The 21161-nt window shown below is 43.3% G+C and overlaps 1 protein-coding gene across 3 annotated transcripts in view; it reads right to left on the bottom strand.

Moving 5' to 3' along the window:
• The window catches only part of PAPLN (papilin, proteoglycan like sulfated glycoprotein), a 487850-nt gene that overhangs the window by 21843 nt on the left and 444846 nt on the right, over positions 1–21161 (bottom strand). For 2 of the 3 annotated variants that reach the window (XM_085627249.1, XM_085627251.1), the window contains 5 exons: positions 19638–19775; positions 18337–18464; positions 14796–14961; positions 13412–13549; positions 559–686 (listed from right to left, as the gene is read on the bottom strand). In XM_085627249.1, the coding sequence (XP_085483375.1) occupies positions 559–686; positions 13412–13549; positions 14796–14961; positions 18337–18464; positions 19638–19775 (698 nt within the window). The remainder of the gene's footprint in view (positions 1–558; positions 687–13411; positions 13550–14795; positions 14962–18336; positions 18465–19637; positions 19776–21161) is intronic. The other variant, XM_085627250.1, reaches the window with a different exon arrangement.

The raw sequence follows: 21161 nt of genomic DNA on the forward strand, positions 1-21161 counted from the left end.
TAAACGTATTACTCAGAAGCACCAAGTGGCACATACACACTTTAGTAGTATTTCATACAGAACATAATAATGACTCAAAACTTGCTGACAAAAGGTTTCTGTGGTTAGAGGCGCTATTTTCAGAGGGCGACCCCTCATTTGCATGGACACCTGACCCCATGCAAATGAGGGAATACCTGACCCCATGCAAATGAGGGAATCTCTTTGCCTCTGAGCTCATGCTGAATTATAGACACAGGCACAGATGTAAACAGGCCCATAGGAGGTGCGCTCACAGTGCTATTAGACACAGTGACCCTACTGTTAGCTATCATTTCATTGCTTTAGCAAGACCATTAGCTGATAAATGCTAATACTTCTTCTAGGCAGACTTAAAAACAGAACAAGAGGACTATCATAGAATAATGGTTGGCCTTCTCCCATTGGGCCGCTCTGTGAGTGGAATCTGATCGTGTGGACTTACCTTTCCATTGTTTTATGGACAGAGACTGATTAGTCAACTTGTAAGAGGAGGACAAGCAGAGTGGAAAAGACAGAAACAAAGCATGTAAAACCTACCATGAACTTTTAACTGGACCTGCCGGAAATCTCCTTCATTCCCATTTGAGGAGCCGCATGTGTAGTAGCCGGAATCCTCCGCATTGACGCGGCTGATCAGGAGGGAGCCGTCTGCTTGCTGCCTGTGTCTGGACCCAGAGATTAAGATTTGATGAGAACCAGGCACTCCAGGAGATTAAGTGAAACTCCCACCCAGATCCACACCTACAGCTGTTACTTAGGCAAACTGGCTTTGCATCTCATTAAAACTATGACACTTTATTTAACACACCAGTATTCCTAAATTATGCAAGTCGCCTCTCTACCAACTAGCAAACAATAGTGCTCTGTCGCGAGTTTGTTTGGACCTCTGATTTTCACAAAGATGAGATAATATCTACATCTACATACTGTGCCCTTATACCCTCTCATGGTGATCATTTCATACACAAAATGCTGAAGTAACAGAAAAAGTGTAATTACAACACAACCAGTGGAAAGAAATCATTATGATAAAAAAATTAAAAACAGACCCACAACCTGCTCCTTGAAGACACCAGTGCAGAAATCAATACTTCAGTGAGGCTGGGGACAGAAACGAACTAGGGCTTAAGGTTCTGTAATTCTCGAGACTGACTCCATTTTATTGTGCCACCATTTTGTGTTGCCCTCACGTAGGCCTGTGAAGGTAGCCTGGCGAACAAAGTGGCCTGGCCTTCTTAGTCTATGTATACATTAACTAGGTTTCTTTCTGACTCTGGAATGAACTGTAAGAAACTGACCTCTTCACCTGAAACTGACCTTGCAAAGCCAATTTCCCTGATCGATCTTTGTCTGAGATTGCCAATCAAGATACTGTACATGTAATCATGCCATGCCCTGCAGTGCCATCTAAATCAGATTAACCTTTGTGAACTATGTAATTATAATGTTTTGCCCATATCCTGCTAAAACCCCAAAGGCTACTCACCTGTTGACCCTCCAGATTTTCCATTTGTTTAGGAATGTAATTGGTACAACTCCCTTACATGCCTGGGGCAGGATAAAGAGTATATAAGACGTGAAGTAAGACCATTCTATGGACTACCTCATTCAGTGTCTACGGCTTCTGTGTGACGTAGTCACACTCATTTGAGTTTAATAAAAATGTTCTTTTATATTTCAGCTTCTGTGCCAAATTCTTTATTATTGGTTTGAATGGACTAAGTATCAGTGAGACCCCTGAGAAGGAGTTTATTTTTTCTTCAAATGGCGCGGCCAACGTGGGCCTCATCAGAGAAGTGGCTATCTGTGGGAGTGATCTTGTCAGAAGACAGAAGTCTACTGAGGAGGACAGGACAGGACTCTACTAAGGAGGTACTCTGTGCACGGAGATTCTGGGGATTCTTTGTCTCTGCAGCCCAGTATATTTCTGATCTTCCTGATTTTGATCCTCCACATGATGTCACCTCTGACTGAGAACATTTTTGGCGTGAGTATTTAAAAAAAAGACCGTTAGGTCATTTAGAACTTGGAAGTTAGAATTTGGACAACCATTTGTTTGGTAAAAGTCGTTATGCGACTCTTACTGTTGGTTTTTGCCTTGGATTGGTAAGGTAGTTTAGTAACACTTACTATAGCTTTGGAATTTTGGAATTTGTGTTGGCCAACTTTGGATTTGTATAGGTTTGTATATGCGAATTGCAATTTGTGTAGGCAGGTAATGAGGAGATTTTTCTCTATCTGGTTTTGTTGAACGGTGCAACGTACGAAGAGTACCTTAAGCACTACTTTGATTATAATATTGCATATTCTGCAGTATTTTTGGCATACCTGTTTTCAAAGCTCACATTGAAGAATGTGTTGCTTTTTCTTGGTGTGATGTGAAGTAAATTAGCCAGCTCCCCTAGAGGGAATACCTAAATAGGTTTAGGTATAAAAACATATTTCTTCCTTGGTGATTCTGTATCCACAGGGAATTAAAATATGGACATAATACATACAAGGATCCTTAGTTCTGCGCAATCTTATGAATGGAGATATGCAGAGCGATTTTTGGTGTTCTGCCAGCCAAAGCTAGGGAATTGAGTGTATCTTGGCTTCTCGGAAATAAAGGTCTGTGGGGCTGTTTTTGCAGTCTTTTGGAACACTATTGAGAAGCGCTTCTTGTAAATATGACTTACAACTAGTATTCACAAATGGTTTGGTTTAAGTACATTCTGTGGGCTGTCCTTTGTTTCTGTCTTGAGTATTGATCTGTGGGTTAAATGTGTGTTTAAATGTCTATGTGGTTTTCCCATTAGTGCAACTTCTGTAAGTAAATAGCGAAGGCGCTATTTATGAAATAAATGACTAAAACGCGCTGTATTGTGTGTCCTGAGTGTTTGACCCCTTTCTGTTTATGTCTGAAATGAGCTCAATGTGTGTTTGTGGTTTTTTCTTGATGTTTTCAGTCTGTTAAGCAAAATGTCAGTTAATTAATTAAGTAGAAATTAAATAAAAATCCGGAAATGAACCATGTGATATGCTACAATAGCTATATGTTGCTATTTAATTTATAGAGTAAGCAATTATGCATATGTACAAACTGTTAAATGCTTAAAAGATAAAATTCACATTCACATTCACTAGGAATAAGAAGGCATCAAAAACGAAATTGTGTGTTTTGTAGAAAAATAAACTTATAGTATTTTTTTACTTACATACATTGTATTAAATATAAAAAAGGCAAATACTTCAGCTGAAGTAAATCTTTGCTGAACTCAAACGCAACACGCATTGATATGTCAGAGTTTGAAAAAGACTGACACCGTGCTCATGTTATAACACTGAGAGACAAGCTTTTACGGCCGCAGAGAAAATAGCAGGTCACGAATAGACAGGAATGTTTACTCAAGCCAGGACTTCGCCCTCAGTTAAACACGGGTGGAACTTTGCATTTCAGGCTGTTGTTTTAAAAAAGGTTCCAAAACTACGGTTCATTATTTTGTATTACAAGAAGACATTTCAATTAAGGGTTTCCTCTCTTTAAGCATTTTTATAAGCATATTCTTGGTTCGAATGTTAGAATAATTGTTCTTTAAAAAAAAAAAGAGATATACAGGATTAAAAGTGTGTCACCTGCAGTTAGTCATGTTACTGCTCCTTCCTTTAAGGGACGAGCAGCCTAGATTGATGCTCCCTGATTAGACCCTAAGGATGAACTATAAATCTGCGGCTCTTGCTAAAGGGGACCTAACTTTCCTTATGATATTGCAATTCTACATGTAGTCATAAGAGACACCAAGAGTTTCTTATTTGCTGTCCTGAGTAGCAGGATTGTGATTTTAAGTGGGTATAGTGCCCCCTCCGGACAGGTGACTAGGGAAAGGAAAAATTGTAGATCAGACACCAGAGACCTGAGAATTATTAGACTAGGGTGACAGGTATTCTCAGTGATCATGAGGAGATATTGTTTAGCCTGTGTATTGCATGGTGCACTTGCTGCACAATTATTAAAGGGAGGTATCTGCATGCCCCTGATAATTTGTATCATGCGTTTCCCCTTTTGAGGTGTTCTAGATAAGGAATGTAGGAACACACAGATGTAGTAATTTAAGAGATGTTTATCCCATTAGAAAATCATGTAATGAATATTTGTAAATCCATAAGGGACTGGCCTATCTGTAAAACTGGTGCCACTATGAACCACGTCCAGTTTTACTAATGATACCAGAATGTTTAATTGATTGGTTATTGAATTTGCCTTTTGGATTCCCCTCCTTTATATCTGTCCTACCTCATGAGCACTTTCTTGTTTTTCACACTCCCCTTGGAGCAACCTCTTTCTCTATTAGAAGCGTTTAATATGGTGATCTGTTCTAAAAGTCTCTTAGTTTTCTCTGGTCTGTATCATACCCTGTTCTCCTCAGGTTTTGAGCTGATCATGCATCTAAACTGACACATTTTCACTCTGACTCCTGCAGTCACGCATCTTGGTGGGTCAGCACTGATTACAGCTCAGGCTACTGGTGCCATACCTTTTTGATGGTGCACTGTTCACACACATGTTGTGACTGATAAAGGAGAGACTGCAACATGGTCAATCTCCTTGTGGCTTAATTATATTGAGATTGGATACAGACTGTCATGTAGTAGATCCTATAGGCTGGCACACTGTGTGTTTGAGTGTTGGTATGAGTTACTGTGATACGTTTGGCTGGCTGTCACTCTTAGGGTCTTGAGATGATCAGTGCTGCCTTCTTTAATAGGCACCTACTCTGAAATTGATTCTGGGCTTAACTTCACCTCAGAGAGCTACTTTGAAGGTACTGGCGAGATACCAGTGGCTCCCGAGCTACTCGTTGGAGACCCCTGGACTAGAAGTACTGCCTTTGCCTTTGCATCTTATGAGAGTGACAGTGCATTCTAAACCAGAGTTGTCCCATGGCTTCTGGCCACTCCCTTGAAGATTGCAGGCCACCTGCCTGCAGTCCTATTGTTAAATACAATGAACTGTTTTTATACTAAACTGAAGGAAACTAACAACTGTGTCACATTTCCTACGTCACTAGATTCTGTGGGAATAAAGTCATAATAACCTGCAGAACATTGATTTAAGCCTAATTCCCATCAGTGACAGCTACAGATGAAAGGCGGACGTCTTGGCCCTACAGTCCCAGCACCCAGAAAGTAGCAAGGCTGGACAGCGATCGCCAGCGCGCCATCAATGGTATCGTACTTGCTCCATCAGACGGCATTGGACATCACAAAACCAGAGTTTCAGTGTAAAAGAGCGAAAGAGAAGGATCCCTGTTGTTGATAGCAGGGCTGGTTTGAGGCTTCAGTTTTTACCTGTCATGTGCTGGTAACCTCTGACAGTGTGCAGTCCCTTGAGCCCCTTGGCCTGAGTTTTGGTCAACCCCTCTCTTTTCTTTGCTCCAACGGAAGGGCAGTGCACCGGAGGATCTAAGGCACTACATGATGAAAGGAAAATTAAATGAAAGAGCAGCCCAAACATCCTCTGACACTGCATAGCGAGTGTTAGAGCCTGAAAGTGTTGATGAGCGTGAAAGTCTGTTGCTCTTTCCGATTAATAGTACTCGGGTCTGAACAAGATGATCTGTGCCCATGACCAATGAAGAGCACATTATCTGTAGTGCCTGCCGCAGAGGAGAGACACTGGTGCACTGCCTTGAGACATTGAGACTTTCGAGTGAGCTGTGAGTGTTTGCCAGGAGGGCACTCCAACTAAGCAGTACTATTTTCATGAAGAGGCCTGAATCGAGAGGCCCAATGCGGAAGAAGACAATGGAAGCAGATTTGATGGACGATAGAAGCATGCGAGAGAGGCTTTGAACGGACTTTGTGCACAGTTGCACAAGCGATTCCAGTGCAATTGTATAAAGTAAATGTTAATTAAGTTCTCATTTGACTGAATTGCCATGGAAGAGGAAGTGGCTCCGCCTCTAGCATCCAAAAATGGTCCACCAGAAGTGAGTCTTTGTGCTACTATGTGTGTTCGGAGACCTGTCCCGAGAGAAGTAGAGAATAATAAGATGATGCTACAGCAACACCTTGATGATCTAATGAATATCGACATAGACCTAGATTCAGATTAACATGAGTCTTAGGTTATTGCCTACGTAATGGCAAAAGGAGGGTCTGAGGTTCTGTAATTCTCGAGACTGACTCCATTTTATTGTGCCACCATTTTGTGTTGCCCTCACGTAGGCCTGTGAAGGTAGCCTGGCGAACAAAGTGGCCTGGCCTTCTTAGTCTATGTATACATTAACTAGGTTTCTTTCTGACTCTGGAATGAACAGTAAGAAACTGACCTTGCAAAGCCAATTTCCCTGATCGATCTTTGTCTGAGATTGCTAATCAAGATACTCTACATGTAATCATGCCATGCCCTGCAGTGCCATCTAAATCAGATTAACTTTTGTGAACCATGTAATTATATTGTTTTGCCCATATCCTGCTAAAACCCCAAAGGCTACTCACTTGCTGACCCTCCAGATTTTCCATTTGTTTAGGAATGTAATTGGTACAACTCCCTTACATGCCTGGGGCAGGATAAAGAGTATATAAGACGTGAAGTAAGACCATTCTATGGACTACCTCATTCAGTTGCTACTGCTTCTGTGTGACGTAGTCACACTCATTTGAGTTTAATAAAAATGTTCTTTTATATTTCAGCTTCTTTGCCAAATTCTTTATTATTGTTTTGAATGGACTAAGTATCAGTGAGACCCCTGAGAAGGAGTTTATTTTTTCTTCAGGCTGGTGTAGAATTATATGCAGTATTTAATTTTTAGATATTTGACAGAGTGCAGACATAGCACCTAGTAGGAGCTGTGCACTTAAAGAGTTCATGGTATTGTAGAATTAACTTCTCAAAGAGGGGGGCGATTCTCCTAGGGCTTGGTCAACACTGCATTAGGACGATGGAAGGTGATTTGGCGGAATGAAACATACACAGAATGAGCGAGATGTCCCAGTGAGGAAAAATATTATTTTGTAATGACTTGTAACCAATGTCATATTTTCTGATTTTATTTACTTTGTCTTAACAAACAATCGTCAAAGAAATACTAGTGAAATATATAGTGTCACACAAATATAGGTTTAATTAACTAAGAAACCTGTCCCATGAATCAGGCTTGCAAACAGAAAAAAGAGTCTTACAAAGTATTTTATATATTTACATGTGGTAGGATGAGTTTCCAGCCTTGCCTGTGTAATGTAATATATACAATGCTGAGCATTTTCAAAGGATGTTCAGAAAATGTTTAAATAAAAATGATCTATTACATTTCTGATTTTCGAAGCCACCAATAGTTATTGCTATTTTTCTATAGGGTTTATTTCTAAAGTAATGTGAATAATATTTCGGGTATACTCTTATTATATTGTTCCTTTACCTTTAGTTTAATACTCCTTTTGTGCCAGGAAGGAGAGATGAATGTTTTCTCGCCCATATAAAAAAAAATTTCCAAACAGAAATACTAAGTTTAGCTCAGTCAATCAGAAGTCTAGCATTCACTGCTGCCTCCAGGCTCAGTGGGAGTGCACAGCAGGGACATGAAGCACACAATGTGATGCCGCGGACCGGCTCACGGCGCCTCCTGCTTTAACGCCGCGGGCCAAAGGCCGGTCTGCGGCACCTGATTCACAGTCTCGGATGCGCAGAGGCTCAGTGCGGAGGTCCGCTGTTTTTTTTTTCCTGGGTGCCAAGGTGCATCCCACGGCTTCTCTCCTTTCCTGCTGGACACGCCGCGAGTTTAGGCAGTGGCCCACTAATAAGGCTATTGTTTGACAAGACTGCGGTTCAAGAGTGAACCACAGTTTCTCAGCACACTGTCTGATTCCCCTCTGCTTACCTGCATTAGCAAGGGCTTGACAGTGTGTTGTCTGCTGCTATTTTCCTTGTCTTCTTCCCATGAATGTTCTGTCCGGTTCCCAGAGTACCTTGGGGATGGGTTTTTCTACACCATTCCAAGATGGGGGTTCTCCTTATTCTTTCACTTTGCTTCTCCCAATCAAAGATGGTGGTGGTCCTTCCTGTTGCGTCATTTCCTGTTTTGGGGTATTTAAGGGGCAGGATTTCACATTTTCCTTGCATTGCAACACTCTTCTCTCCTCTTGGTGTCCCTTCACTCCTGTTGGTGTCTCTTCGCTCCTGTTGGTGATATTAGTTCCTGTTGGTATTTCTTACTGACGTGCCCTATTTCCTGGATTCCTGGAGTCACCATTTCCATCAGAGGTTTTTCCCTTCTGTGTTTTTTCCTCTCGGGGAATCCTTCAGGAAAGCATTGTCTGCCCTAACGTTGAATTGTCAACAGCACCGTGGCTACCGGAAAGGTTCGCCCCTACCTCGGACAGACCAGAACCCTCAAGATCCGGAACCGGGAAACATCCTTACACCTTAAGGTCAGAAAAAAGAGTTCTGAACCTGACAGACTGCAACGCCCAAAACTCATTTTTGATGACATGGATGTTCTCTCGGCTATACCGGCAGAAGGATCTGTAGGGGTGGCACAAGCGTTGGTGCAGACAGTTCAACAACTAGCCCAGGATTTGTTACTGTTGCGAGAGGAAAACCAGGCATTATGACAAGTAGCAGCCAGATCTTCCGATGTACCAATGGTCTCAGCCACCACTCCACGTTATTCTGGCAATCCGAATAAATTGAAGGAATTCTTGGATTCCTTGACAGTATTTTTTGTTTTTTGTCCAGCCAAGTTTTCTCTAGACAGAACCAAGGTTGGATATCTGATTACTGCTTTGTCTGGTCCTGCATTAGTGTAAGTGACCCCTTTGGTAGCCACCGAAGACCCATGTTTGTCCAACTATGTGACATTTGTCGCTACTTTCAGACATATGTTTGAAAGGCCTGGTTTGGAAACTTCAGCTGAAGAAGCCCTGTGTGATATCCAACAAGGGAAGCTAGACGTCCTGCAGTACATAACCCGTTTCTGACAATTAGCCGCAGAAACCACCTGGTTGCAACGTACTCTGGTTACTCTCTTTCGTCGAGGACTTAGTGAAGACATCAAGGACCAACTGGTGCATTCACCTGGAGATTTTACCATCGTGGTCTGATGGATTTGGCTTTGTCTGTTGAGCACCGCCTAAATGAGTGTAAGTTAGAGAGGCGCAAGACTCGTGTTCAACAACATACAAGAACAGCACAACTAAATACTAGCAGAACGGATGCTTCCGTGCCCGAAACGTCCTTTCCTACAGAAGAGCCAATGCAGATAGGCCTGACTCGAGGACCATTATCCCAGACTGAGCGGGAATACAGAAGGAAACAAGGGTCGTACTTGTATTGTGGTTCTCCTGGTCACATGATTCATAGTTGCTCCACTCGCCCACAAAGGCCAACGGGAAACTCTGGATCCCACCCTCTGTAGGAAGGGTGAGGGTGGGATGGACTAGCATACCTTCAATCTGTTCCTCAAAAGAACCATCTGATTCCCTCTGTCTGTTACCTATACTATTAGGATTACTTAATGGTATGGAGGAAAAAGTAATAGCCTTATTGGATTGCGGAGCTAGTGGCATTAATATAATGAGCTATGGGCTACGGAAAAACAGACACCACGTATTCTCAAGGAAAGACCTGAACAAGTGCAAACGGTAGTTAAAACCCTGCTTGTTTCTGGCCCAGTTAAAGAAATGACACTGTTATTACCGCTGGCTTTGGAAAGGCATCAAGAGCATCTGTTCTTTGATATTATTGCCTCTCCTAATCATATCATGGTCCTAGGTATTACCTGGCTTGTTCGAAATAACCCTTATATCAATTGGGAAACCAGTACCATCTCCTTGTCCTCACATTTTTTCCATCAGTTTTGTTATTCTTCCAAAGAATACTGGTCGACCAAGGAGTTGCCTATGAATAAAGAGGAATTGTGTAACACCATCAATCTCATACAAGGGGTACCTGGTCACTATCAGATGTATGCTGACGTGTTCCAGAAACCTGAATATATGCTGTTACCACCTCATAGAGAATATGATTGTGCCATTCCTTTGGAACCTGGGGCCATAGTACCCTTTGGACGAATATACTCTCTCATTGAACCAGAAAAAGAAACACTGAAGCAATATCTCGAAGAAAATCTTCAAAGTGGTGTTATTACATGTCTTCATCACCTGCTGGGACACCTCTCTTTTTTGTACCAAAGAAGACTAAAGATCTTCGGCTGTGCATAGACTTTAGAGGAATAAACAAGGTCACAATAAAAGATCGGTACCCATTGCCCCGCATCAAAGATATATTAGAGTCAGTCAGAGGGGCACGGTTATTTACCAAGCTTGATCTTCATGAGCTTATCATCGCCTGCGAGTCAAAGAAGGAGACAAATGAAATTCCGCATTCAGAACTTCCTTAGGCCACTTTGAATATAGGGTTATGGCCTTAGGATTAACAAATGCTCCTTCTATCTCTCAAAGATTCATGGACAACGTTTTTACAGACCTCTTGAACAAGACTGTGGTAATCTATCTGGATGACATTCTTGTCTATTCTTCCAACCCTGGCCTTGATCACACACACATCACATAAGTACTGGAAAGACTACGACAGAACAATTTATTTTGCAAACCAGAAAAATGTTAATTTGATCAGTCCGAAGTGGAGTATTTGGGTTATCGGATCAACAAGACCGGAACAGCTATGGAACCCCAAAAGGTAAAGGCTATTCTCGACTGGCCATCACCGTCTACCATTAAAGAGACTCAATGCTTCCTGGGTTTAACAAAATTCTACCGTCAGTTCATTGTTAACTTTGCCCATCAAATAAGTTTTATATCTTAGACATTAAAAAAGGAAAATCTGCGACAAGAGTACAAATGGACAGACGCTGCAGAGAAAGCGTTTCAGTCATTAAAGAAATCATTCACACAGGCCCCTATTTTACGTCATCCTGATACAACAAAGAAGTTCATTGTTGAGACAGATGCCTCAGATAGAGCAATAGGGACAGTCCTATTGCAAGAACAAGAAGATGATTGACTTGAACACCCTGTGTTCTATTTATCACACGTTTTGTATGATTCAGAACGGTATTATTCTGTTCTTGAGAGAGAACTCCTAGCCATGAAGCTAGCTTGCCGTGAATGGAGACAATTTCTAATGGGTTCTAACGAACCATTTGAAATCAGGACCGACCATAGAAATGTACAATGTCTTTGCAACATTCAATGCCAAAAAAGCCGCCAAGCTAGGTGGCCTTATATTTTTAGTCAATTCGGTTTCACCATCACGTATATAACAGGTTCCCAAAACATTCTGGCTGATGCTCTATGGCGATGGTATCCTGAATGCCTAACTCTTCCTCAACAAAATATAATAGCACCACAACGTATCATAGGTACTGTACAATCATTTCTTGACAAGGTCCAGTCAGGCTATGCGTCTCTTCGCTCCTGTTGGTGATATTAGTTCCTGTTGGTATTTCTTACTGACGTGCCCTGTTTCCTGGATTCCTGGAGTCACCATTTCCATCAGAGGGTTTTCCCTGCTTGGTTTTTTCCTCTTGGGGATTCCTTCAGGAAGGCACTGTCTACCCTGATGTTGAATTGTCAGCAGCACCGTGGCTACCGGAAAGGGTCGCCCCTACCTCGGACAGACCAGAACCCTCAAGACCTGGAACTGGGAAACATCCTTACGCTTAAGGTCAGAAAAAATAGTTCTGAACCTGACACACAAGATCAGAGGTCTGTCTGTCTGTCTGTTTGGTAGGACCGGGGGGATCAAATGTAGGTCTAAGAGGTCTGAGCCATGCTTCACTTTCACAATATCCATATGATACAAATACGTATAATAAATCAAAATGAAACCATGAACATATCCAAAAGTTATCCTGAAAATCTGACATGCAGGATACTCCCCAAAAAATGTTATGGGTTCTAGTAATGTTATTGGCACGTGCTGTCAGGAGTTAACAGCACTTGTTACGTGCATGCATCCATCATTCAGCTCCCTCACTTTAGGTTCAGGTCCATAATTCTGAGGCAGACAATCAAAAGTGATTAATGCCCTCAGAACATGTTCTTGTCTTGGAATAATACTGATATCTACGACAGCATCTCTCAAGCGTCTACAATTCAAGCAAAGACCTGTTAACTCAAAGAGAGGGTCAACGTCCAAGAAAACACATTTCTGTGACAAATAGACTTAAAAATGGGTCTCTAAAAGAGGAAACAATGGGACAATGTAGCTGATGCTCTTTTCATGCACTGTATGCATATTAATACACATTGTAAATGCATGTAAGTCTTGAAACAAGTGATCTCATTTGGAATTTCAGCTTTTAGTTGATGGTCAAGTGATTCATGAAAATGATTGGGTGAAGACACTTTGGTTCAGTAAAGGATCCTATGTGTAGAACAGTTTCAACACAACAGAACTACGAAAAATTGAAACATTGCTAAGAACACTGGCTTTTCTTTATTAAATGAAAACATATTTGTGATTTCTGTTTTCTCTCTCCCTAAAAATATTCTTTCCCCAGTGCCAAATAGTTTCACATTAAGCAGTCGTCTGCATCTGTGCTCATAATCTCCCTCATTGTTAATTTAAAATATTGGATGGAATGCCTGAGATTAGAGTAAAATCAATAGAAACCATGGTTTGCATACACGGTACCAAAAGTGATCGATGGCACTGCAAAATAAGTAATGGAATGGAATTTGAATCACAATGGCCAGTGCCTAATTGGTGTCGGTGTCTGCCGATGCTCTGGGCACCTGCACTTAATTCTTGACACCAGCGCTTTCGTATGGCAACTCACCACATGGTCGTGCTGTCTGCCTATTTTCAGTGGAGCACATTAGTTTTCGCAATTCAATATGCAGTGAAACATAATAATAGAAGCACTTACAGGCCATTGGTATTAGCGTTTTGCATCACTGGCAGAGGCAGTGGGTGATGCAAGCTGCAGTTTAATCCTAGGTGATTCCCCAGGCCTAACACTTATTTTCTGAGAAATTAAGCACTGACAATGACCAATAAAAATCCCTGTCACATTCATGTTTCAAACCATCTATATTCAAGCTGTGAAGAAGGTTCTAAAATGGCCATCTGGGTCATGAGAATCCATGTCACTGACTCTGAAAACAATCCACTCGCTCCCTTTAGTGCCATGTACTTCAATGCCCGTTGAACACCCTCAAACACTTACATCTATGCTCATAGGCTCACACTTTATGCCCTCACTCTTGGGGAATACACAGCAGGTAAAACAGAGTTAGAGACTTCACGCTCCAAACGCGGAAGTTCCTTGAAGAAAGGAATCGCCTCTTCTTCTGGAAAACGGCAAATACTCCCCCTTTCCCTAGTTTTTGGGTGTCCTACTCTTTCAGCTAGAAGGCACCTTGTGGTATGTAAAGTTTAACCTACCTGGAAGAGGACATCGGCTTTCCATCCTTCTGCCACTGCACCATAAGACTAGGGGAGAGGTTTATCTTGCAAGACAGTTTGACACGCTGCCCAAGGTTTGCATCGACTACATCTGGCCCGTCCCTGCCCGCACTGAGCCTAGAAGTAATAGAAACACAGGACAAATTTAGCACCTCTTTTTCTTATGACATTGGTGTATTAGGCCTTCTGTTGGTCAATGGTCTTCCAAGCTATCTGCAGCAGAGAAAGTGATGTTTTCTATACTAGTCATTATACATAGAGCAGATTTTCCTGGGATAAATGCAGTGGCGGCTGCTTCTAATGCAACCTGGTAGGGCTGCAGCATGGATGGGGTGATCCAAAAATCAAACACAAAGAAAAACATTAAAAAAATGAATTACACTTACCTGATGCTGCGTCCGCCATCTTGCTCCTCTCCTGATCCTCAACTGGTGCACACTGTGCAGGATCTCAGATGCCAATCCCTGTGCTGCTCTCGTGCTGGGAATGCCATTACCCAGCATGAGAGAAGTGCTGGGATTGGTCTGAGCGGCCTGGTTTGCCGGTCAGACAGGGCCTGGGAGCCTGTGTGTTCTCCACCCGGCTGTGCAACACAGCTCGAGTTGGAGAAATGCTAACTGTGCATGTCTGTTTGTCTGGCCGTCTTACGCATGTCTGTTTGTGTGGCCGTCTTACACATGTCTGTTTGTCTGGCCGTCTTACACATGTCTGCTTGTCTGGCCATCTTACGCATGTCTGTTTGGCTGGCCATCTTACCCATGTCGGTTTGGCCGTCCAAAGACGGCCTGCCAAACAGACATGCACACTTAGCAGTGCCCATCCCTCCACGACAGAACACCGGCCCTGCCCCGCCCTGTGACTTGGCTACCCAGCAGAGGTAACAGTGAAAAATAAAATATTAAAATTATTTTATCATCATTTTATTTTTCACTGTTGCCTCTGCTGGGTAGAAGCAGTGGGGCGAGGCTCCTCCGCCATAGCGGAGGAGCAGCCCCAGGATAAATGTATGAAAAAGTGAGATGGGTGGATGATGTCCCCAGGGCCGGACTGGGAACAGAAACCAGCCTTGGCAAACGGCTCGGCTGGCCCCCCGAAGGGGGCAACGGGGGTTGCGGCCGAGCTGTTTGCTACGGCTGGTTTCGGCTCATTTTGTTACAGGGGGCCGATATTGAAGGCCCCCGGCAACAAAAACGGCTCCCACCCTAGTGGCCAGCGGGGGAAATGCCCGGTGCCCGCTACGGCCACTCCGGCCCTGGATGTCCCCCATGTGGTGTGGGAGATAAGTCAGCCTGACACAAATTTCGTCAAGTAAAGAAAAGAGTATATGATCTTCCCATCATGGTCAGGGGTAGTACACATGTACCTGGAGCCTGACTGTGCCACGCGACCTCCTTGTTGGTTAACCTCAGAGCCGCTGTGGGATGTAGACGTTTCACCTGTCTTTATTTCTCCAGTAGAAACTCTGTGTCTGCGGCCATGGCCAGGAAGAGCTTGGCTTCTTGCGCTCTCCCTTGATCTTGAATCTCCTGCTAATGAACACAAAGTTAAAATTTCATCCATTCATAGTCAGGTATATTTCTAAATGGGGGAATAGGGTGCTTTGAGAAGGCAGTAATACACATCCTATAGGTGCTTTTCACATTGACTGAAATATGCATAGAGTACACTTCATGTGGATGTACCGCTGGACCAGTCAAGTAAACACACTTAGAAAAGCATCTATGACTGTCTACATTCCTAAGGGGGGGTAATGATGAAGGACTGTATTGGTTGGCTGGAAGCAACTTGACCCACCTACCTTTTTGTAGTCCATATCAGTCTTCCGGTTGTACCTTTTCAATTTGAATTTTATCTGAGAAAAATCCTCAGTTCGTTTTTAACACTTTTAATGACATCAATTCCATATTGCGGCGTGCGCCACTGAACTTAACTAAGTGAACTGTTGCTGTGAAACGTTTTGCAAGGTATGGAAGACTGCATGGATTGGAGCTTGCTGCAGGCAATGTTTGTTTTAATAGCAGGGAAATCAACTGTAAATAACGGCCCAGCAGACCATACAACAGATCCACAAACAGCCCAAAAATTGGCTCACACACTGACCTGTCACACCAGTCTGTTAGAAACTGCTTGATTGCCCTATAGGCCAGTCCATTTCTGCACAAAACAATCCTGCCTGTGACGCAGGCCCTCTTGCACCATGGCGCAGGGGTGCATGCATTGGCGCTAGGCTGTACTCTGTGCACCGGCGCAGGGGGAGAGCAGGGCTGCACCACATCTTAGTAGCTAGGGCACATTCCTGCTTTCTCCCATCACACAACACAGCGTAGCAAGTTGTCTTGCTGCGTTGTGTTGCCTTGTGTGACTTCTTAGTAAATCTGTCCCACAGTCTCCTTCCCTGACGCCACTGCGTCTGGTCATCAGGTGCGTTAGGCCCCTTCTACATGTTCTCATCAGTGTGGTGTCGGATCGCCAATGCCACGTCTCAAGCCTTAGACATCACAGCTCTGTGGAACTAGAAACTCCTCCTCAGGGACTGCTTAGCTAAGGTTGTACTGGGGGCACAAACCTCTGGGCCAGGGTGGAGCCTTGCAAAGCCCATGCTTCCTATCAGGCCCTATCTTGTAAACAAAATTAGACTTTGTGGTCAGTTGTTCTTACCTTTGACTTTGTGGGTTGGGAATATTATTCCTCCTTGGGTGGTGGGTTTTTGACATTTTGGACAGATTCCAAGGCATTTTTTCATAGGCGATCTCAAGACAAAAGGCTAAATATCAAATCTTAATTGATCATTTTTAACTTTCTCTCTGGCACATAAGCTCCTGCAGAAACCCTACCAGTAGTAAAATAATGTGAGATGAAAACTTCCATTGGGTTTTAAGCATCTATTTCGGGGTCTATCTCCACCCCAGAGGGTGCAAGGATATTGTTATTATTTCAGATTGTTCTAGTCATTTTAACTGCCCTACATTTTCTATATGGAAATGAAGACCAGGGGGTTCATTTAGCACGACTTTAGCTAAAGTTCACCACCATATTGACACTATTATTTCTTCAAATTGTGCCTTGCCTCCAGGACGTTAACAATTAGGTGAAAAGAGTCAGCAATAATAGGTCCACCATAGCATCGCAGACCTGTCTGCCCTTTTTGAAACCCCAAATGGGAACTCTATCTTAAAAAAAAGTATTTCTGTATCTGATATGCTGGGAAATATCTCCCAGAGCACATGTGATTTGAGTAGTTTTGTCATCTGGGACAACGGATGACTCAGCCAATCCAGACAGGACAAAGTCTGGTGCACATGGCCTTAAACAGGAGAGCCATTCTCACTCCATGTACATCAAAGGCAGTGCCATCAAATGGTTTTTACCAGTCGCAAGGTGGGTGAACAGCCACCTGGCCACGAAAACCACCATTCATGCACACTGAATAGACTCTGGCATGAGAGTGGTGAGCAGATGTGTCAGCCACCAATTATTGATGGTTGCCCTATTACTGCCCACCTCTAAATGTCTGAATAAATTGTTTATCTACATCTGAGGTCCAAGTCTTGTACCACCTTCTGGAGTAGGCCGTGGTGGTGTGACCCAGCTACACTTGTAGGGTCAGGTGTAGAAAGAGAGAAATTTGGAGGGATAGGTACAAGAAACTGTTGGTGCGTGGTGTAACACCATATTTGGCAACGCTGCGCTCTGACATTTTTTAAACCCGGGGATGCGCTGTGGATGAGCAAGAATTTCTTACAATTGAACTCTAATAAAACAGAGATCCTGCTGTTTGGGAAAGCTGAGGAGTTAAGGTCCACTGAGTGGTGGCTGGTGGAATTGGGGGAAGCTCCCATTCCTAAAAAATGTGCGAAGAACTTGGGCATTGTGATCGATGACAGACTCTCCATGGAGGAGCATGTAAAAATCACCTCTGGCAAGTGCTTTGGCATGATGCGCCTGCTGAGTAAAGTCTTCCCATGCATTCCCCTTTATACCAGAAAAGTCCTCATTCAGGCGCTTCCAGTCAGTAGACTAGATTATGGGAACTCTCTACTGGTAGGGATTAGAGAAGATCTGTTATCAAGGCTGCAAGTTGTCCAAAATACAGCAGCTCGCCTTGCCCTTAATAAGCCCGTACGAACCCCATCACTACCTCTACTGCGTCAACTATATTGGCTTCCTATCAGGAAAAGATCAGTCTTTAAACTCCTATGTCTGGTATTGAAATCTTTGCAAGGACAGGGACCGGCATATCTAATTAAAAACTGGAATGGTACACTCCAGGGCGCCACCTGAGATCTAGCAGTCAAAGGCTGCTTCACACGTGCAGAATCAGAAAAACCAAGATGTGAGGGCGTGTATTCTCTCATCTAGCCCCCGCCCACTGGAATAGGCTGCCAGAGGGTCTGCGAGCATGCCCTAATTTGGCACAATTTAAGAAACTTCCCAAAACGTGGTTGTTTTGATTGAGCATTTTCTATTCATGTTGTCTGCCTCCCAGGCGCCGAGAGATCCCCTTGGTGATAATTAGTTGCGCCATATAAATATTAAATAAATACATAAAATATATGGGTGATTTGCATAAAAAAGAGCTTACATGTTAAAACATACATATTTAAAATATTAATATCACAACGTGCAAAACCGAGCATATGTGGCTTACATGAAAAAGCATGCATGCTGAGTGTCAAGTGTTGTTTTGACTTTCCACAGTGCTAATTAAAGGCACACATCATGGGCCACAATGACTAGAATCTGTGTTTTCCTTCTTTGGGGCAGCAAGTAGGACATTATTAGTGTTGAGTGCCATCTTTGCAGGTGATAAGGGGATTATTGAAGTTCAATAGGGATCTATAAAGAGAAACAAAAGCAGCGACCTGTATAAAAAAAATGGACAAAGGCCTGTTAAGAGGACCTACCATGGACTCTTAGATGGACATGATGACTCTCCTCGCGTTGCCCATTGGACACTGTGCAAGTGTAGCTCCCAGAATCCTCCACGCTGACTTGAGTGATGACCAGAGAGTTGTCGGAGTGGTAGCTGTGCCTGTCATGAGTCACATGGAAACATTGTGAAACCAATAGGGAAGATGTAAGACACAATGAACCTTGTGTTATTCTTCAGCAACCCAAAACCAGCACAGGCCTCCAGGTGCATCATCTACTTGCACAAATCCAGCATAGCGCAACACTGCCCCCACACTTCAAAATAATGACAAGACAACCATTTCATTCCCAGACAGCCAAGGGCGTTCTCCACTCTTTCATTCTGCCCATGTATTAAATTGAAAAGTATGGCCAAAGATTATGTTTCAACAGGACAACATGGGGTAAAAATGTGGCAATACTTGCCCACGCCCATGGACATGCAATAAGTCACCATTAAAAATGGGGTGAGGATATCGGAAAGATTTTCTGTGGTCAGACTTAGCTTGATGCACAGTGAAATCAGGAGATTTCTCAGTAGACCCAGCTGATCTCTGCCAAGCCCTACCTACTAGTTTAGATGGGTGACCCTGACATGAAATCTCTGAATTCCATGATAGGCCAGTCTAAGAATTTCATTGTCTTACCAACTTGCTAACCTGGAGCTGACAACTAGCAGTCACATTACAAAAGCTGTCCCTTTTGGATTGCCTGTGCATTGCTTCTGCACTACTGACATGACTGTGGGGTTGTGTGGCATAGGGAATGGTAAGCAAGGACAGTTCATGACAGCGTCTGACAGACGTGTTGCTTTTCTGGTTCACGTGTCAAAGAAACACGATTCACAATGTCTCTCTCTCTAGCGCTTTACGTCTCTGTGGCTCTCATATGTCTCCCTCTTATATTTTAGGATAGAGAAATGTGCCTCTTTTAAGCTGTAGTTGAGAAGCAGACACAATGTATCAGTTCTTTTGCATATATTTGTGCTACCTCTTATGTTTCTCTGTGAATCCCTTTTTCCATAGTCTATAGCAATGTATGATAATGAGATGAATCTGAAGTTAGTTGGTAATCCACAGCACATCAAACAGCTCTTTCACTGTTCTGTGTGGTGCAAAATCCTGCCCTCTAACAAGCTGACTAATCTTGCATGATTTGTGGCGAGTACAGAAAACTACAGAAAAACCTACTTATTTTTAATTAGCATAGTACTGAAAGGGACTCCATGTTTGCCCAATATTGCTAGTTGGAGCCAAGATGTGTTTACAGTTCATTTATTAAAGTTAGGGTGTACCTGTTCGAAGAAACTGGCCTTCCATCCTTTGACCACTCAACTTTGGTGATTGGAAAGGCGCTGACTCTGCACAGCAGGCGGATGCTCTGTCCCAGGTCTGCTTCCAGCATGGAGGTTTCTACTTTGTCCACCACAGGTCTGGGTAGAGAAAGAAAGATGTGAAAAGTTTGCAAATAAACTTATGTACAAAATGAGCCCTCACAATACCATGCTTCTGCAAATATATTCCAGCTACAAAAACAGAGAGAGCATTGGGAGAGTGTGAAGCAGCGGTGTTACTAGTTCGTGCACAGTTTGCTTTGAACCTTAGTACTAAATGTTTCTATGTTGAGATCTCAAAACGACCCTTGACCTCTCGCGCCATTAGACCTTAGGCGTCTTCAGTGAGGTATAGCTTGTATACTATTGGTCTGGGTGCCTTCTAGAGGGGGCCTTGTCTGGCAGTTTGTACAGACTGTTGCCACAAAGAGCAGGGTCTGTACTGAGGTGGGCTTTAGTCTACAGTGGCAAGGCGGGTAAAAAAAGATGGACTGAAATGCGGCCCGAGTGATTGCCAGTGGCAGAGATTCATTCAAGCATTCCTTCCATCACTTTGTTGCTGCAGGCTTCGTCTCCAGTCCTTGTGCTGGAACAAGGCTGCCTTGCACGATGCACAATGCACAGCATAGCACAATAGAACAGAGGTGAGTGCTAAGTCTAGGAAAAGGATTTGTAAGGAAAGCGTATCCTTCTGGTACAAATCCCTGTGCCTAGACAAATTCAGTAGGATTCCACATACTAGGTGTATACTGTGCACTTCAGCACACATCTAGCCCCCAATTTACAAAATTTCCACTCAATGCAGTACACTAAGCATATCTGCTGTGCAGCATTGACCGAGGGGGGAAAACATGGTAAAGAGCTATATCTATTTAGATTGGCATGCTGCTGGTGTCATCCCTTGCCATGGCACTCTAACAAAACATCTTTTAGCAACACATAGCCTTGCACTATGATGCATAGGTGAGTGTGTTCTGCCTAGCAAAGGATTTGTACTGGAAACATAACCCTTCCATACAAATTCCCATGTCAAGCCAAACTCGGGGGGGATCCCACGCTTTGGCGCCCAGATTTATCAAAGGATTGTGTTGGCCTTCTGTCACGCAGGAGGATACAGCGGCAACACAATCCTTAAGTCCCTGCATGGCGTGGTAAATCTGGAGTAATGCAAGGCAGTGCAAGTTCTTGCCTTGCTTACTCTGTGTCGTGAAGGCTTTACATGGATGGAGAGGGAGTGTTCCCACGCATCCAACCATGCTTTATGTCACATTCCTAAATTTACCAAAAATAGTAAACCTGGGTATGCGTCGAAATTGTTTGCCTTCCTGATAGAGGCACAACGAGGAAAAATATCTTTATTTCTCCTCGTTGGTTTCTGCATTTTGGAGCACACTTAGAAAGAGGAAAACACATCTAAGGATTGTTTTGGCACAGGAAGGTGTTCATTCCTGCACAAAAACAATCCTGCCTGCAACTCAGGCACTC

Source organism: Triturus cristatus, chromosome 9 (assembly GCF_964204655.1).
Source record: "Triturus cristatus chromosome 9, aTriCri1.1, whole genome shotgun sequence".
In the NCBI taxonomy this organism is placed as follows: Eukaryota; Metazoa; Chordata; class Amphibia; order Caudata; family Salamandridae; genus Triturus; species Triturus cristatus.